The 15,584-nt window shown below is 50.6% G+C and overlaps 1 protein-coding gene and 1 pseudogene across 3 annotated transcripts in view; both read left to right on the top strand.

Annotated features, from left to right (window-relative positions):
* Positions 1-11,571, top strand: part of GTSE1 (G2 and S-phase expressed 1) — a 28,748-nt gene extending 17,177 nt beyond the window's left edge. For all 3 annotated transcript variants that reach the window (XM_066255195.1, XM_066255207.1, XM_066255199.1), the window contains 7 exons: positions 352-478; positions 4,506-4,877; positions 6,685-6,757; positions 7,988-8,203; positions 9,606-9,807; positions 10,273-10,485; positions 11,212-11,571. In XM_066255195.1, coding sequence (XP_066111292.1) covers positions 352-478; positions 4,506-4,877; positions 6,685-6,757; positions 7,988-8,203; positions 9,606-9,807; positions 10,273-10,485; positions 11,212-11,295 — 1,287 coding nt within the window. In that variant the 3' untranslated portion in view covers positions 11,296-11,571. The remainder of the gene's footprint in view (positions 1-351; positions 479-4,505; positions 4,878-6,684; positions 6,758-7,987; positions 8,204-9,605; positions 9,808-10,272; positions 10,486-11,211) is intronic.
* Positions 1,831-2,959, top strand: LOC136320983 (26S proteasome regulatory subunit 4 pseudogene; annotated as a pseudogene).
* Positions 11,572-15,584: the final 4,013 nt, after the last annotated feature.

The raw sequence follows: 15,584 nt of genomic DNA, 5'->3' as shown, positions 1-15,584 counted from the left end.
TGTGCCCTGGCGGGGGTGACATGGCATATCCGTGCTCTGAAGCCTCAGCTCCCCAGGCAGGGGACTAACCGTCCACACCTTTGCTGTTCACTGTTCAGCCGTGGTGGCCACACTGCTGAAAGCTGGGCACCATGGCTACTGGTCAGTGGGCCTGGGTGGGGCCCAGCAATCTGCATTTCATCAGATTCCCCAGGTGCTGCTCACGTAGGACTTTGAGAAGTACTGCTTGACTTTTTCCTTCTTTAATTCAAGAAGATAATTACTAAATTATTAAAAATTGTTTAAAAACCCTACTGTCACAGAAATAAGTAATGGGTGGATACTCTGATGATTTTTAACTTTTTGTTTCAGTTGGGGCTGAAAAAAACCACGTTAAAACCACCTGGTTGTGCCAGCAGACTTTCAAGAAAGTCCTCTTCCTGGGGTTCCATCCCGGGCGCAAGCTCCAGCATGTGTGCTTCCCCGGCAGCGGGAAGAGGTAAGGCGGCCAGCACCCCTGCTCAGGCCACGGCTAGCCGGGCGAGGCCTTGAGTGCTGTCTATCCCTCAGTGACTTCTCACAGAACCACTCAGGCTCAGCAGAAGGTTCTGGAAGACTTGTGGGCTGAGGCAGGGGAGGCTGTATTGGGGTCCCTGTCTTTGAGGTGCTCCCCTCCTGCAGGGAGAGGTGCACTCTGACGGTGGTTTCAGTTTAGGGCGGTACAGCAGTCACAGAGGGACATGTGCTTGTTGCCCGAGAACACAGGCACAGGGCGGGCCACCCCGGGGAGATGTAGTGGGCGTGGGTTTGTACAGAAGGGCCACTCTAGGTAATTTAGTGCAGATGGCTCTTGTAGCTCCTGGATGCTTATTCAAATGCCAGCCACCAACCCAAGGGTGTCATCTTGCGGTAAAGGGGTCGAACCCTAGTAAGCCATGGGGAAGGGCCTGCTCTTCTGTGTTGAAGGGCTAGACCAGGGGTCCCCAAAGTACGGCCCCCTGAGGCCACTTATCCGGTCCCCGCTGCACTTCCAGAAGGGCACCTCTTTCACTGGTGGTCAGTGAAAGGAGTATAGTTCCCATTGAAATACTGGTCAGTTTGTTGATTTAAATTTACTTGTTCTTTATTTTAAATATTGTATTTGTTCCCGTTTTGTTTTTTACTTTAAAATAAGGTATGTGCAGTGTGCATAGGGATTTGTTCATAGTATTTTTTATAGTCCGACCCTCCAGCGGTCTGAGGGACAGTGAACTTGCCCCTGTGTAAAAAGTTTGAGGGCCCCTGGACTAGACCCTCTTCACATTCTGTTTGCTGTGTAGACTCTGACACTCATCCAGGCAAACAGTGGGGACTCTGTCCACAGGATGTGACAGGCATACGCTCTGGAATCAGACAGGTCTGACTTGGAATCCCAGCTGCCAGGTCAGGATTATGAGAACTTCAGTTGTTTCCCTGTCTTCGTAGACTGAGGGACGAGACTACGGCAGGGTTCCCGTGGGCCTCAGAACTGCGAGCAATGCCAGGAGCTCTGTCTCTGGCATGGCCCAAGTTCAGTGAGAGGCAGTTCTGCTACATCAGGTATTAGCACGTCTGTTTGGCCATGCTGGTTTAGGGGATTGGCACCATTGCTGTTGATGGCTTCTGTGTTCCTCACTGTGGTAAAGGTTGGGACAGATTGGATGGGGCTTCTGTGTATTTCTCTGTTGTCCATAGCAGAATCCCCGGTTGGATATGGGAGCATGTGGGCAGGAATGTGGCGTATCTGTTACGCACTGTGTAACACGAGCTATGTATTAGTTGTTCTCTTAAAGTTTTTCTTGTAGAATCTTTTACTAGATCAGCTGAAGCAAGATGGGTCAAAGTCAGAGTGACAGTCATGGTCCTGGAGGTGGCAAGGAGGATGATAAGGACAAGAAAAGAAATGAGCCCCAGTCTAGTAGCTCAGTGGGTTAGAGTGTCATTCCAATATGCCAAGGTTGCAGGTTTGATCCCTGGTCTGGGCACATGCAAGACTCGACCAGTGAATGCATAGATAAGTGGAACGACAAATCAATGTTTCTCTCCCCCCCGTCCTTTCCTCCTTCCCTCGAAAATCAATCAATAAATATAAAATAAAAATAAAGAAATGAGAACCCCTGTATCAACTAGAGTGGGGAAAAAGAAGAAAACATAGGACCAGATAAATGGACACCACCCAGCGTGGCTTAAAATGATTGGTGTTGAGAGAGAACAAAGACTGTCTTCCTGTGGAGGAGAGATTTGTTCGAAACCAGGAATACTTGAAGCCTTCGGAGGAAAAGTAAGAAGAGGAAAGCTCACAGCTGGGCGATCTGAGGGGGGCCCAGTCTTGGTGGGAACCTTGGGAGAGATCACTGATGACTGTTCTGCCACCCTCTCCAGCTCTGTGGGCTCAGAGCTCAATGTCAGCATTCTTCCCTTTAGACGGGACCTGCTGGAACGGAGTCAGTCCTGCTCAACCACAAGTGCATGCACAATAGGGGTGCTTATGGGTGGCACGATCCCAGGGTCCCAGTGATGAAGGTGGCCCCCTGGACGCCTGTGCTGTGGACAGCCAAATTCAAGAAATTAAGGAATCTGTGAAGCTTCCTCTCACTCATCCTGAGTATTATGAAGAGATGGTATAAAGCCCTCTAACAGGTCATGCTCTGTGGTCCACATGGCATAGGTAAAACCTCACCAGCCACAGCAGAAGCAAACCTGAAACCTCAGCCACCTTGAGAGTGGTTGGCCCTGAACTTACTCAGAACTGCCGAGGCTTTGGGCCGCAACTGCTCTGGGATTGTTTCGAGTTGAAGAGTGTGCTCCATCCATCATGACTGTTGATGAAATTCATGCCATTGGGCCAAGGACAGGAGTCACAGCTCCAGTGGTGGGAGAGATTCCACCAGTGATACTGGAACTGGTGAACCAGTTGGGTACATTTGCTTCAAGGGGGGACATGAACATTATAAGGCCATAAACCGAAACGGACTTTGGATCCAGCACTTAACAGCCCAGATTGGGTCTTCCACCTGAGGGAAGATTAAGTTCACCTTTCACATCCATATAGGCAGGTGACACTGGCTGGTGACATGACCCTGGATGACTGGGTCATGACATGGTGACCAAGACACTCTGCAGCAGCTGGCCTGCAGGTGGAAGTAATATGAAGACTTCACAAAATCTACAGAGAAGGCACCCCAAGCCTCCATCTCTAGCAAACCACAGTGACTTCAAGGAAGTGGTTGGGCACATCGGGCTCCAGAGGGATGAGGTTGGGGAATTCGTCCAGAGAACTTGCGTTCTAGCTGATCTTTCCTAGCAAAGCACCTTATCTGCTGTGGACCTTGTTGAGCGTGACATGTAGGGTGCCCCTCGGGCTGTCTGCGTCTGTGGTCACGTAGTGCTCTCTTCCCAGTAAAGCGGGCTCTTTCTCAAACAGTCAAAAAAAAAAGTCTTTTAGCAGATTGACTTCTGTATTAGGTATATAGGCAGCTGAGTATTTTCATCCTAGTTTATATGCTTTTCTGTTTGAAATAGTGCCCTTGATGGACATGACCCAACCTCCTTGTGATTTAAGGGAATGGACCATAATGATGGCGTCTTCTCTCCCTGTCCCCCTCGCACCTCCATCACTGGACAGGCGGGGCATCATGGTGGGGGCCTGCAGCTGGACGTGCAGATTGTGATCTGCTGAATGAGGGGGCACTAGCCAGCCACACAAGGTTGGCAGGAGCTCCCTCAGCAGCTGGGCTCCCACTTTTGAGGAAGTGAAAAAAACCCAGGGTTGTTTTGATTGAAGGTGCAGTTTCAGTACACTCACAAAAGGCAGTCAAGTCACCAGATTTATTACTTAGCGATAGCAGAAATGGGGTGGGGTAGGCCATGAGCCCATGGAAAGGCAGCCTTCCATCCAGGGCTATTACTTAGAAGGTGTCTGGGGCCGAGGCCACTAACTTTTTGCAGGCTCGGGTCTAAGTGGTTATTTTTAAAGGTGTCCTGTGAAAAGCAAAGCAGGACTTGGGGGTGGACGTTCTAAGCTCAGGTCCTTATCTAAGTGTCCGGACTCTAGGTGTGAGCAGGGTCGTCATAACATAAAATGCCTGGACAGCAACTCCGCACAGCCATTTCCCCTCATGGTCATGTGACTCACATCTATTTCCTTGCACTCAACCAGGGTAGGTGCCTGCTGTCAACATGACCAGTGAGGACAGGAGAGTGTAAATTTGTGCACCTAAATGCATCCTGGTAACTGTGTCTAGAATTGGCCCTTAAACATACCTGGCTAAGCCACGAGCAGCCTGGGTTGTCCTGGGTTTGAGGATACTGCCTGGTGGACATACAGAGCATTGTTCATAATGTGATATGTTTTTCTCAGATGAATATCATGATAGTAATAATTTTCTTTACTAGAAAACATTCTAAAGTAGATGTGCGAAAGATAGCAAATCTTATGTATTTGTTAAATAACTCCATAAATTAATATAAACAAATGATAACCAGCTTTTGTGTGTCTCCTCTTCCAGCTAAATCAACTGAACGTCCAAGTATCTCTGCAGACAGTTCTCAGCCTCCTTCAAACCCCAGCCAGTCAGGCCGAGCAGGAGTTGCTGGTGTCCAGCCGGCTCTGCAGGCAGGCCCTATGGTTGGGTGCGGGCAGAGCCAGTGCCCTGCACTGGCTCAGTCCACAGCTGAGCAGCCCGCGACAACCACCATGCTGGCTCTCAGCCAGTCCCAGACGCCAGAACAGGGAGGCCTGAGGCTGAACCCTCAGTTCAGTTTGTCTCGATCTCAACTGAATAAAATGGGGAGAACCAGGGGAGAGTCTCTCCTGAATTCCAAGGCAAAGGTCATGGCTACTCCTACGAATCAATTTAAAATTCCTAAGTTTCCTACTGGTAAGTAATAGGAAAAATTTAGTGTGTTTTTAAAATAGTGAAAAAATTAAACTTAAGAAAAATTAGACCCTGGCCAGTGGCTCAATGGATAGAGCATTGGCCCGGTGTGTGGATGTCCTGGATTAGATTCCCGGTCAGGGCACACAGAAGCGCCCATCTGCTTCTCTCTTCCTCCTCTCCCCCTTCTCTCTCTCTTTCCGTCCTGCACCCAGTGGCTCACTTGGTTCGAGTGTGGCCCCTGGCAGTGAGGATAGCTCAGTTGGTCTGAGTGCATCAGCCTCAGGTGCCAAAAATAGCTCACTACTCAAACATCAGCCCTCTGTGGGGTTGCCGGGTGGATCCTGGTTGGGGCGCATGCAGGAGTCTACCTCATTATCTCCCCTCCTCTCACCTAAGGGGGGGAATTTTTAAGAAAAATTATGAGGTTGGTGACAATGGTTTGTCCACATTCGTTTTCCTTAGAGCACTTCACTGTGCCTCCTGGCTGGTTGTGGTGGCAGCCAGAGGGTTTGTCTTATACCCTCCCTTCCATGTAGCACAGTTCTTTTGCTGCTCAAGATGTTCCCTTGTTATTTCAGCATTTTTTTTATTTTTTTTTTTCCATTTTTCTGAAGCTGGAAACGGAGAGACAGTCAGACAGACTCCCGCATGCGCCCGACCGGGATCCACCCGGCACGCCCACCAGGGGCGACGCTCTGCCCACCAGGGGGCGATGCTCTGCCCATCCTGGGCATCGCCATGTTGCGACCAGAGCCACTCTAGCGCCTGGGGCAGAGGCCACAGAGCCATCCCCAGCGCCCGGGCCATCTTTGCTCCAATGGAGCCTTGGCTGCGGGAGGGGACGAGAGAGACAGAGAGGAAAGCGCGGCGGAGGGGTGGAGAAGCAAATGGGCGCTTCTCCTGTGTGCCCTGGCCGGGAATCGAACCCGGGTCCTCCGCACGCTAGGCCGACACTCTACCGCTGAGCCAACCGGCCAGGGCTATTTCAGCATTTTGATTTTTACGAATTTTGATGTAGCTTTCTTTGTGTTTATTATGCTTGAGGGTGCTTGAGCTTCTTTGAGCTATGAGTTGATATGTTTAATCAAGCCTGGAAAAATGTGACCATTATTTCTTCAAATATATTTTTAAATCTTTTTTATTGATTTGTGAGAGAGGAAGCAGGGGTGAGGGAGAAAGAGAGAGAGAAAGAGGCATCAACTCACTGTTCTACTTAGTTCCATTTAGTTGTGTACTCATTGATTGCTTTTCGTATGTGCCCTGACTGGGGATTGAACCCATGACCTTGGTATGCTGGGACAACACCATATCCACTGAGACACCCAGCGAGGGCCTTCAAATATTTTTCTTGCTTCCCTTAATTTCCTGAGACTAAGCACATGTGTTAGGTAGTTAATACTGTCTTACAGGTCACTGAAGCGATGCCCCAGTTCAGGGAAATGAGGGCGTGGGTGGGCTGTGGGCAGCTCGCCGGGGGCTTGAGCATGTTAATGCCACTGCCGTGGGTGAGCATCTGGTGAGCTCAGGAGTCTCAGTCGTGCGGAGTCGGCCCTGTCTCTGTCACTCTGCAAGTCCTGCTCTCTGCCTGCCAGGGACAGCAGCCAGCAGAAGGGAGGGTGGCAAGGGCTCCTCTCTGCCCTATCAGTTGGACCTTACAGTTCTGCTGGTGGGCCTTCCTTGTGGGCTTTGCTGAAGCTGGGGGAAAATGGAGACAGTTAGAGGAGAGCTGCCCGCTCAGTGAAGAGCCCCGGCTGAGGGACTGACAACTTGCTGTGTTGAACTGACCTCATGCTTCCTCTCGTCTCAGGTGAACCCCCAGACAGCGCAACGCCTAGGTTCTCTCGGGCACAGAGGCCGCAATCCTGCACGTCGGCTGGGAGGTAATGAGTCGCGTGACTATAAAAACACACGAACACACCTGCATTTGCGCATGATCCTTCAGCCTGGCCACATGTGTCCTGCCTTGCCCCATCTCTCAGTGCCACTTTTACATCCACTGGGTGGAGAAGCAGATGGGTACTTTTCCTGTATGCCCTGACCAGGAATCAAACCCGGGATTCAACACATGCTGGGCCGATGCTCTACTGCTGAGCCAGCCAGCCAGGGTCACTGCCTCTCTCCTTTAACAGTGACACAAACCAGCGGCGAGGCTGAGGAAGCCGCAGGCAGTGCAGGGCTGAGGGAGAGATCCGGGAAGTAGGTGCCCTGGCTGACCCATATGTGATCACATTTAGCTCTGGTAGCCTTGACCTGGGAGTGAACGAACACGCAGTGACTCTTCCATGTGCACTTGTGTGCCCAGCCAGGCCGCACTGCAGGTCTAAGTGACCTTGTGGGAATACCTGTACCCAGCCGGGCCGCACTACAGGTCCAGGTGACCTTGTGGGAATACCTGTGCCCCGCCGGGCCCCACTGTGGGTCCGGGTGACCTTGTGGGAATACCTGTGCCCAACCAGGCCCCACTGCGGGTCTGGGTGACCTTGTGGGAATACCTGTGCCCAGCCGGGCCGCACTACAGGTCCAGGTGATCTTGTGGGAATACCTGTGCCCAGCCGGGCCCCACTGCGGGTCTGGGTGACCTTGTGAGAATACCTGTGCCCAGCCGGGCCCCACTGTGGGTCTGGGTGACCTTGTGGGAATACCTGTGCCCAGCCGGGCCCCACTGCGGGTCTGGGTGACCTTGTGAGAATACCTGTGCCCAGCCGGGCCCCACTGCGGGTCTGGGTGACCTTGTGGGAATACCTGTGCCCAGCCGGGCCCCACTGCAGGTCTGGGTGACCTTGTGGGAATACCTGTGTCAGTAAAGGTGACTTCCCTCTCCCCTGAACCTCCTATGAAGCGTGTTTTCATGATTGTACCTGTAAAGTGCGGTCATATTTGATGGGAACCCGTGAGGACAGAGGCGGAGCCTGGCCATGAAGGAACCGGAGGCTCGTGCCTGGGTACTGGGGTTGGTAGCAGCCTTGCAGGGAACAAAGCTCACACCGACTTTGCTGGCATGAGTCTTTTATGTTGGAACCATAGGACTTTCTCCTATATTGGCACTTTGGCTGAATAATTAGATGCGTTTAAGGTCATCTGTACTTAAGACCCCAGGTTTGTCTTTCCAGGGCTGTCCATACCACTCCCGCTCGGCGCTCCTCAAGACTGGCCACAAGGACTCCTGTGAGTACGAGACGCATGTCCACCTTGCCCACACCTACTAGCCGTCGGCTCTCTGGCCTCCCACTGCTGACACCTAAAACCATGCCCAGGACTCTGGCTTCTCCCCCGTGTGTGTCTGCTCGGCGACTTTCTTCTGAGCCCCGGAGAAAGTCTGCAGTGAGGTAAGAGATAGAGGTGGCAATACGTGTGTCTCAGACTCATGAAGCCTCCTGGGTCCCCGTGCTGGAGAGGCCGCCTAGTCTGCACAGTCACTCATCAGGAACCAGAATCCCAGTGTCAGAGAGATGCCCTTAGAACCTGGGGAATGGCTCCTCGCAGGTCCCATGCTCCTGCTGACCGGCGCGTTGTGGGGGTGCTCTGGAACACTGCTGGCGGAGAGCTAATTGCAGTGGGAGGTCTGGGTAGCCGTTATCAACAGCTGTTAGTCACACTCACTTCTGGCCCAGCAGTCCTGCTGTGGAGGTGAGACTGCATTTCAGATGCAGAGATGCCCAGGGCAGCAGAAGGCTGCTGGGGCAAAGACTGGAAATCGGCCACTAGGTGAGTCTCCAGGAAGAGCTGAGGTGGCACTGTACCTGCAGATGTGGGGACATTTCCATAGGAGTCCTAGAGAGGAAGGATGCAGAAAGGGTGGGGAATACAATCCTGTTTCTATAAGAAACGATGGCTGAGAAGAGTCCTGCATGTGTGAACACGTACACATCAGCCAGTGTGGTATGTACCGTGCCTGTTCATCTGCACGCATGGAGCTGTCTAGCTCGGGGAGGCTAGAGGAGACAGGAAGGAAAACGCTAGCTGTGTGTTACTTGGGGGAGGGAACATCAGACAGAGCAGGACAAAGGCTGCCTTCAGATATAAGACCCAGGATGTGAACAGTTACAGTTATCCACTCAAGTGTAGTCCATGTTTTTAAATTTAAATAGAAAAAATTTCTCTTTCAGGTTGTTACAAAGCCTTTAAAATATTAAAAAGAAAATATAGTGTATAATGTACAGAACTGCTGCTTTCTCTGGTTTGGTCATGCAACTCAGTTTCTAGGTGTCAGGTGTCTGAGGTGCCGGCTTGGTAGCACCCTTCTCCTGGCCTGGACACACTGCAGGAAGCAGCTGGTGGGCTGCGGCTGGTGTGCGCTGAGCTGTCCAGCAGGAAAGGTGTCCGTCTGCCCAGGAAGGGGGAGTGTTAGGGAGGCCCCGCTGTCACGTGTGTAACTGAAGGATCCACACCTATCTGGGCACCAGGCCAGGCCAGCCTACTAAGGCAGCAGCAGGTGGCACTCTCAGGGAGGGTGGGCATGTCTGGGAATGGAGAGAAGCTGCAGGTCACAGGACAGGATGGAGGCCAACTCCCCAGTGGTCTCACTCATTTCCTCTTATTTAATAATAATCTTACACACAAGGGATAAAATGGTCACATGTTGATAGCTGATGGGCAGAACTTCAGGACCTCCTGGTGGAGCAGGGACTGGAGCCAGGACGCTGTCCTCTTTTGTCATGTCTCCAAAGTCAACTCGTGGCCAGCAGATTGAGGGAAAGGTCCTCACGAGCTGTTCCTCCTTCCCCACAGAGCTGCACCGGTGAGCGGGAGTGGCAGGGCTGGGCCCAGGGCCTCTGATGTGTCGTCTGATGGGAGCTTTTCTCCTCCGGCCCCTGTGCCTCAGGCCCTCAGCTTCTCTCCAGAGAGGAGTGATCTTACTTCTTCACAAAGCGTCACCACAGCGCTAGTGCTGGATGAGGCACAGCCAGCTGTAGAGACGTCCCCTGGTGAGGTAAAGGAAATGATTTTCCTTGTGTTATCAGATTAGCAGAACCTGCCTGGACGCTGAATGGCAACTTGGGATGCAGCCAGCAGTCACCTCTGTAGGATTTCATCTTGTGACCCGGGGCCTCTGGTGCCGGCTGTGCCAAAGACAGGATGTCAGCACTTCCCGCCTCTGGAGTAGAGAAAGGCCACAGTTCTGCCTGTTTGACTTGAGAGGGAGAGGGTTTAAAGGACAAAAGGGAAGCCAGGCAGCAGTAAGGGGCCAGTGGGGCTCCAGTGTTGGCTGCTGGCAGGAGGCAGGTGTCCCAGGGCAGGGGTGGGGAGTGAAGAGCGGCCAGCTCTCCTCTCAAGGGCCCATCCATCCCTACCTTTGTTCCTTGGCTTTCCAAACCATTAGCCACTTTGCTATGTTTTCCCAAGATGATGGACAAAAGACTCAAGAATCGCCTTTAAATCTTGCGTTCTTATCCAGGCTTTTCTTGTGGACATCCACCTGGATCAGCTTCGCATCACTCCAAAAACTAGAAGCTCGCCCCTTGTTGACATTCCTCTTATTGACTTCTCCAATACTCCAGAAGCACACGTGGCTTTGGGATCTGAAAGTAGGCCTCTGATCGACCTCCTAGTAAACACTCCGGACATGGACAGACACACTGTGCCCAAGCCACTCCACGAGGTGGGACAGGTGAGCTGTGGCAGGAGGGCCCTTGTGGCTTCAGCCTTGGGTTGTCTCAGTTCTGGGTTTGTTCCTCGGTTCTCGGACATCACGGTGACCCTGAAGAGTGGCCTCCGAGGCTTGTAAGAGTGACATGTATTGGGGCACACCTCATCTTTTGTGGCAAGAGCTCAAATTTCAGGTCCCGTGCAGTGATCCTGCCCAGGAACCCAGAAGCTCTCTAAGGGCGAGTCACAGAGTTTCCATTCCAGGGTCCCTGGTGCCTCATGTGTGATGACAGAGCATAGCTGTTTGAGGGACCCAGAGTGCTTTGGTGGGTGGCAATTTTTCCCAGCTTCTTTTTTTTTTTTTTTTAGAGAAGAGAGAGAGAGACAGAGGGAGAGAGAGAGAGGAGAGACAGAGAGAGAGAAGGGGGGGAGAAGCAGGAAGCATCAACTCCCATATGTGCCTTGACCAGGAAAGCCCAGGGTTTTGAACTGGCTACCTCAGCATTTCCAGGTCGACGCTTTATCCACTGCGCCACCACAGGTCAGGCCTTTTCCCAGCTTCTTAGTGACCCTTGAGATGTCAGCGCACCCGAGCCAGGTTTACTGAGTGGCTCTGGCCCCAGCCACACAGGGATGGCTCCTAGGCAGTCCAACCTTCAGTAAACAAATTCTGCGGTATTCCTGTGTCTATGGCTGGGGAGGGGCAGCAGGGACACTTTACTCATCTCCTGCCGCCTCTCTCCTGCAGCTGATAGACCTGTCTTCTCCTCTGATCCAGCTGAGTCCCGAGGCCAACAAGGAAAACATGGACACATCCCTTCTCAGGTTCTGAGTGGACTAAGGGCTTTTGCATCTCACTCTTTGTGACAAGAACAGTCGTCCTAAAGCAGTATTTAACCCTTAGAAATAAATTTTAGGAGAAATTGTACTGGAAAAACAAGTTTTTTTAAACCTAAGTAAAATTCCCCTGCCGGGTGGTGATGGGGGGGTGGTTGGGGCATGTCTGTGCCCACCTGCAGTCACTGCTGTCCATCCATCCGTTCAGCAGTGTCTGTCCCGCACCCTGTTGCTGCCTGGGCGTAAACCGAAAATAAAATGTATTAAAGCGTATCTTCATTTTCAAATATACAGAAGCCGTTTTTATTACTCTAATCAGTATGCAAGATTTATAATATCCAAATTTCAGAATTTAGTGTGGATATTGAAGGGTAGACCTTGAGGGCATTATAAGAGAAAGAGAATTACCCACAATCTCAGATCTCATGTGTATGTGAAATCTTAAAATCACAGACTGAAGCTGGTGCTGGAGGTTGGCGAAGAGGCTGGGTGAAACAGGCGAGGGTGGTCAAAGGTACAAACTTCCGTCATTAAAAAAGTAAAGTCATGAGGGTGTAATGAAAAAAAAAAGCACAGTGAATAAAAATGAGTTTAAATGTATACCCAGGTCTGGAGCAGGCCAAGCAATCTGCACTTTTGAGCGAGTGCCCAGGTGACTAGGCTGATAGCTGCAGGCCTGAGAAGAGGCTGCTGGGGGTGGGGGTGGGGTTGTGTGGAATGGAGATAAAGCTTAATTCAAAGATACCAGAGGGAGGCATTCTTACCTGAAGTTGTCCCAAGTAAACTAGCAGACCATGGTTCTCAAACTTTTTGAAGTCAGGGCACATTTAAAATACTACAAATAATTGTAGGTGCACAATATACAAATTTCTGAGAAATATGTTATAATAAGTCAAATGTTAAAGAAAAAATATAAAGTTCAAGTGTACTTTTATGGTAATTAAACAAAACAATACGACAAAATTAAATTTATTCTGACATTTTAAAAAATTTTTGTTTTTTGTTATGCTTTTTAGAATTCATAAAAAAGAGGTTAAAAAATAAAATGACTATATATATATATTTTTTTATTTTATATCAATATATACAGATACATCCTTAGTAAGGTTTAGTAAATTTGGCAGGTCCCATCATGAATGTGTTAAGTTTTTTCATTCTTGTGTTTATGAGAAACATGAGCCTGATGTGTCCTAGCGATTTCTTCAGTGTTTGGGCATATATTTGAAAGTCAAACTCTCATTTCCTTGTCAATACATTGAAGAATTCCTCTCTTTTTACTCTTAATTGTGTTGAGTGCAGAAAACCCCCACCTTATATATCATCTTACACCAAACAAAGGATAGAAGAAACTTGCCTCCAGTCTTTCTGGGGAACATGGGGGGTAGTGTAAATAATCCAGCACCACAGTTTAACACCCTTTTGCAACCTAATTAGGCAAGTGAGGTTGGGGGGGGGGGGGTTTGGGCAGACTGTCAGCTTACAGCCAATTTCCCACATCTCTGTCCCCCAAAACTCTAAATTCCTAAAACCCTGTTGGTTTTTTGGTCCCCAACAGGAACGTATTTCTCTGGAATACCATAGGGCACACCTGGAAATCTTCTAGGGAGCACCAGTGTGCCCTGGTGCATACTTTGAGAACCACTGAGTTAGACTCAAAATGGGGCGCACTTGCAGGAAGAACACACCCTGCCCTGCTGGAGTGCAGCGCCTGTGGGAGCCGTGCTAGTCCCTGCTCTTCCTTGTCCCTCTATTCTGGTGGGCAGCAGAGGATTCTAGAATGCAGTATTAGTGCCATGAAGGTCCTGAGATGCCCGGCCCCTCAGTTTATCAGAAAAACCAAAGTCTGGAACTGAATTCACAAATATTTATGGAGACTTTTCTGTGGACAAGTTGCATTTCTGCTAGGGATACGGTGGGGTGCAAAGCTCATGCACCCGTCTTCTGGGAGCTTAGAATTTGATAGGAGTGGGACCAAATGGGGCTTTGGCTGTCCAATCTACACCAGTTGAGCTGGGCCTTTGTCCTCACTGCTCCCTCGCTCACCTCCTCTGCTGCCCCCCACCCCCCAGGCTGCCTTAGGGGGCCTAGGTGCTCCATCTGATATGCAGATGCCCCTAGGTGGGACAGAAGTAATTGGATTTGAATTTCCTTCAAACAGATGGTAGCCCACAGTTAGATAAAGCAGCACCTCCCACTCCATGGTGCATCTCCTCTCCTTCCAGGCTTTCTCCCCTGCTCTCTGGCTGGCTGTCCTGCTGGGCAGTTCCATTCCCCAAGCTCCTTTCCTGTCCTAGCGCCTGGGCCCTAAGTCCACCCCCTGCCTCTGTGTGAGAAACTACACAGGCCACTGGGAAGGAATGCTTCTGGAGCTCTGAGGCGCTCCACTATCTGTACAGCCACTTTCTCTGTATAGTAGTGTGACTCCCTTGGCTGCCACTGGAGGGCCACCCATCTGGATGTATGAGATCCAACTTCCTGTGACTTTTACATTTCATAACTTTCCTGGTGCAAATGTCTTCAGGTTTAAGTCTCTGAAACCCACACATATTACATAGCTGTAGGCAGGTGTCCTGTGCATGCTGGCTCCTCCATGGACCTGGATTAGTTCAAGACTTGGAGCTACAAAGTAGCCAAAGGGTCATTTAACTGAAAAGTAGCAGAAAATATCTTGCTGATGCATCAGGTTTCCTCCACTTCCTGAGTGGCTGCCGCCTACCCAAACCCAAAGCCTTATGCTTGTGCAGAAACTGGACTCCAGCCCTAACCTTGTACCAAATTGCCACACCAGGAAGGACGTGGTCTTCTAGGCTGGGCCAGAACACCCAGTGACATCAGCATAATCACGGCCACAGACTCAACTGAATACTCACTCCTAAACCTGCCGAAGGCCGGGTATCCAGGTGCTGGGTTTACTCATGTCTCCTGGGAAATACAAGATGAAATTCTCTCCTTGTTGGACATCTTCCTGATAACTTATCCTTCTCAGAAAGTCATCATTCTGTTTCCCACAGGGCCCCTTCCCTCCTACTCTACCCTGGAGCTCACCCCATGCCTGCTCTTGGCACCAGTGGCCATGACTCTCCAGTTGTCAATTCTTAGAAAGAGGGGACCCTGGGACCTTCCTCATTTCATTCTAGACTCTTAAAACTATTGTTCTCAAGAAAGTGGCTTGCCTTAGTAATTATCCATGTTTAAGCCTGTATGTCCACTGGTGACATTGTAAACTGTTAAGGAACTAAAGTTATTTTCATGCCAAGCTTTGGTGCTGGCCGGTTGTGCCATTTCTTCCCAGCATTTTTCAAACCATGGTTCAAATCCTACCTGAAATCAATTTAGGAAACTGTACCCTGCAATTTTAAAAAGTGAAAAAGAAGCCCTGGCCGGATAGCTCAGTTAGAATGTCTCACTGTAGCACAGACATTGCTGGTTCAATCCCCGGTCAGGGCACATACTGGAACAGATTAGTGTTCCTGTCTTTCTCTCTCTAAAATAAAAATAAAAAAGAAAAAAATGAAAGGTTATATGGCGCATGGCAGCGCTAAGAACTATTTTGAGATGCATTCTTTTTTTACCCCCACTTTGGCACTCCACACTGACGGCTGCCTGTCCGTCAGTCACCGGACCTCCGGCCCACTCTGCTCTGCACAGATCTGCTAACAGGCCTTTCCCTTTGCTTTCATTTGAATCCCCCCCTTACCCCCCCCCACACACACTCCACTCTTAGGCCCAGTAAGTGTTTCCAGTTCTCCCAGCTGCCATCTGCCAGGTCCTCCATGCATGTGTCTCTCCCCTTCATTCAGGGAGGGCACATCCCCAGCAGAAGGCCCCAAGGCACCTCACACGCTGCAGCTGATCTGGCAGGCACTGGCAGGCCTTGCATTCTGGATAACTGTTCCCAGGACGGCAACGTCAAGTCTCCCACCCTCGTTTTCACCCCCATATCCTAACAGCAGCAAGGGCTAGAGATTTTACCTCTAAATCCCTGTCTTTGTGTTGCCACTGTCCCTTTCCCAGATGGCTGGTGTCATGGCCTCCTCCTATCCACAGGGCAACCATGAAAACCTCCCTAAAATTTAAATGTGGTCATTTTACTCCCCTGCTTGAAGCCTCACCCCGCCCCAGAGGCCCAGGGTCCGTGTTCAAGGCTGAATCCTCATCTGCTCTTCCTCTGCCTTCCCTCGGGGACGACCTCAGGTCCCCCCCTTTTCAGTTATCTGTTTAGGAAGGAAGAGCTCGCCTGAGCCACATAGCCCTGTGGGTGCTGAGAATGCAGTCGGGCCCGTC

Source organism: Saccopteryx bilineata, chromosome 1 (assembly GCF_036850765.1).
Source record: "Saccopteryx bilineata isolate mSacBil1 chromosome 1, mSacBil1_pri_phased_curated, whole genome shotgun sequence".
In the NCBI taxonomy this organism is placed as follows: domain Eukaryota; kingdom Metazoa; phylum Chordata; class Mammalia; order Chiroptera; family Emballonuridae; genus Saccopteryx; species Saccopteryx bilineata.
Note: the sequence above shows the minus strand (reverse complement) of the source record. Positions and strands in the feature narration are given on the sequence as shown.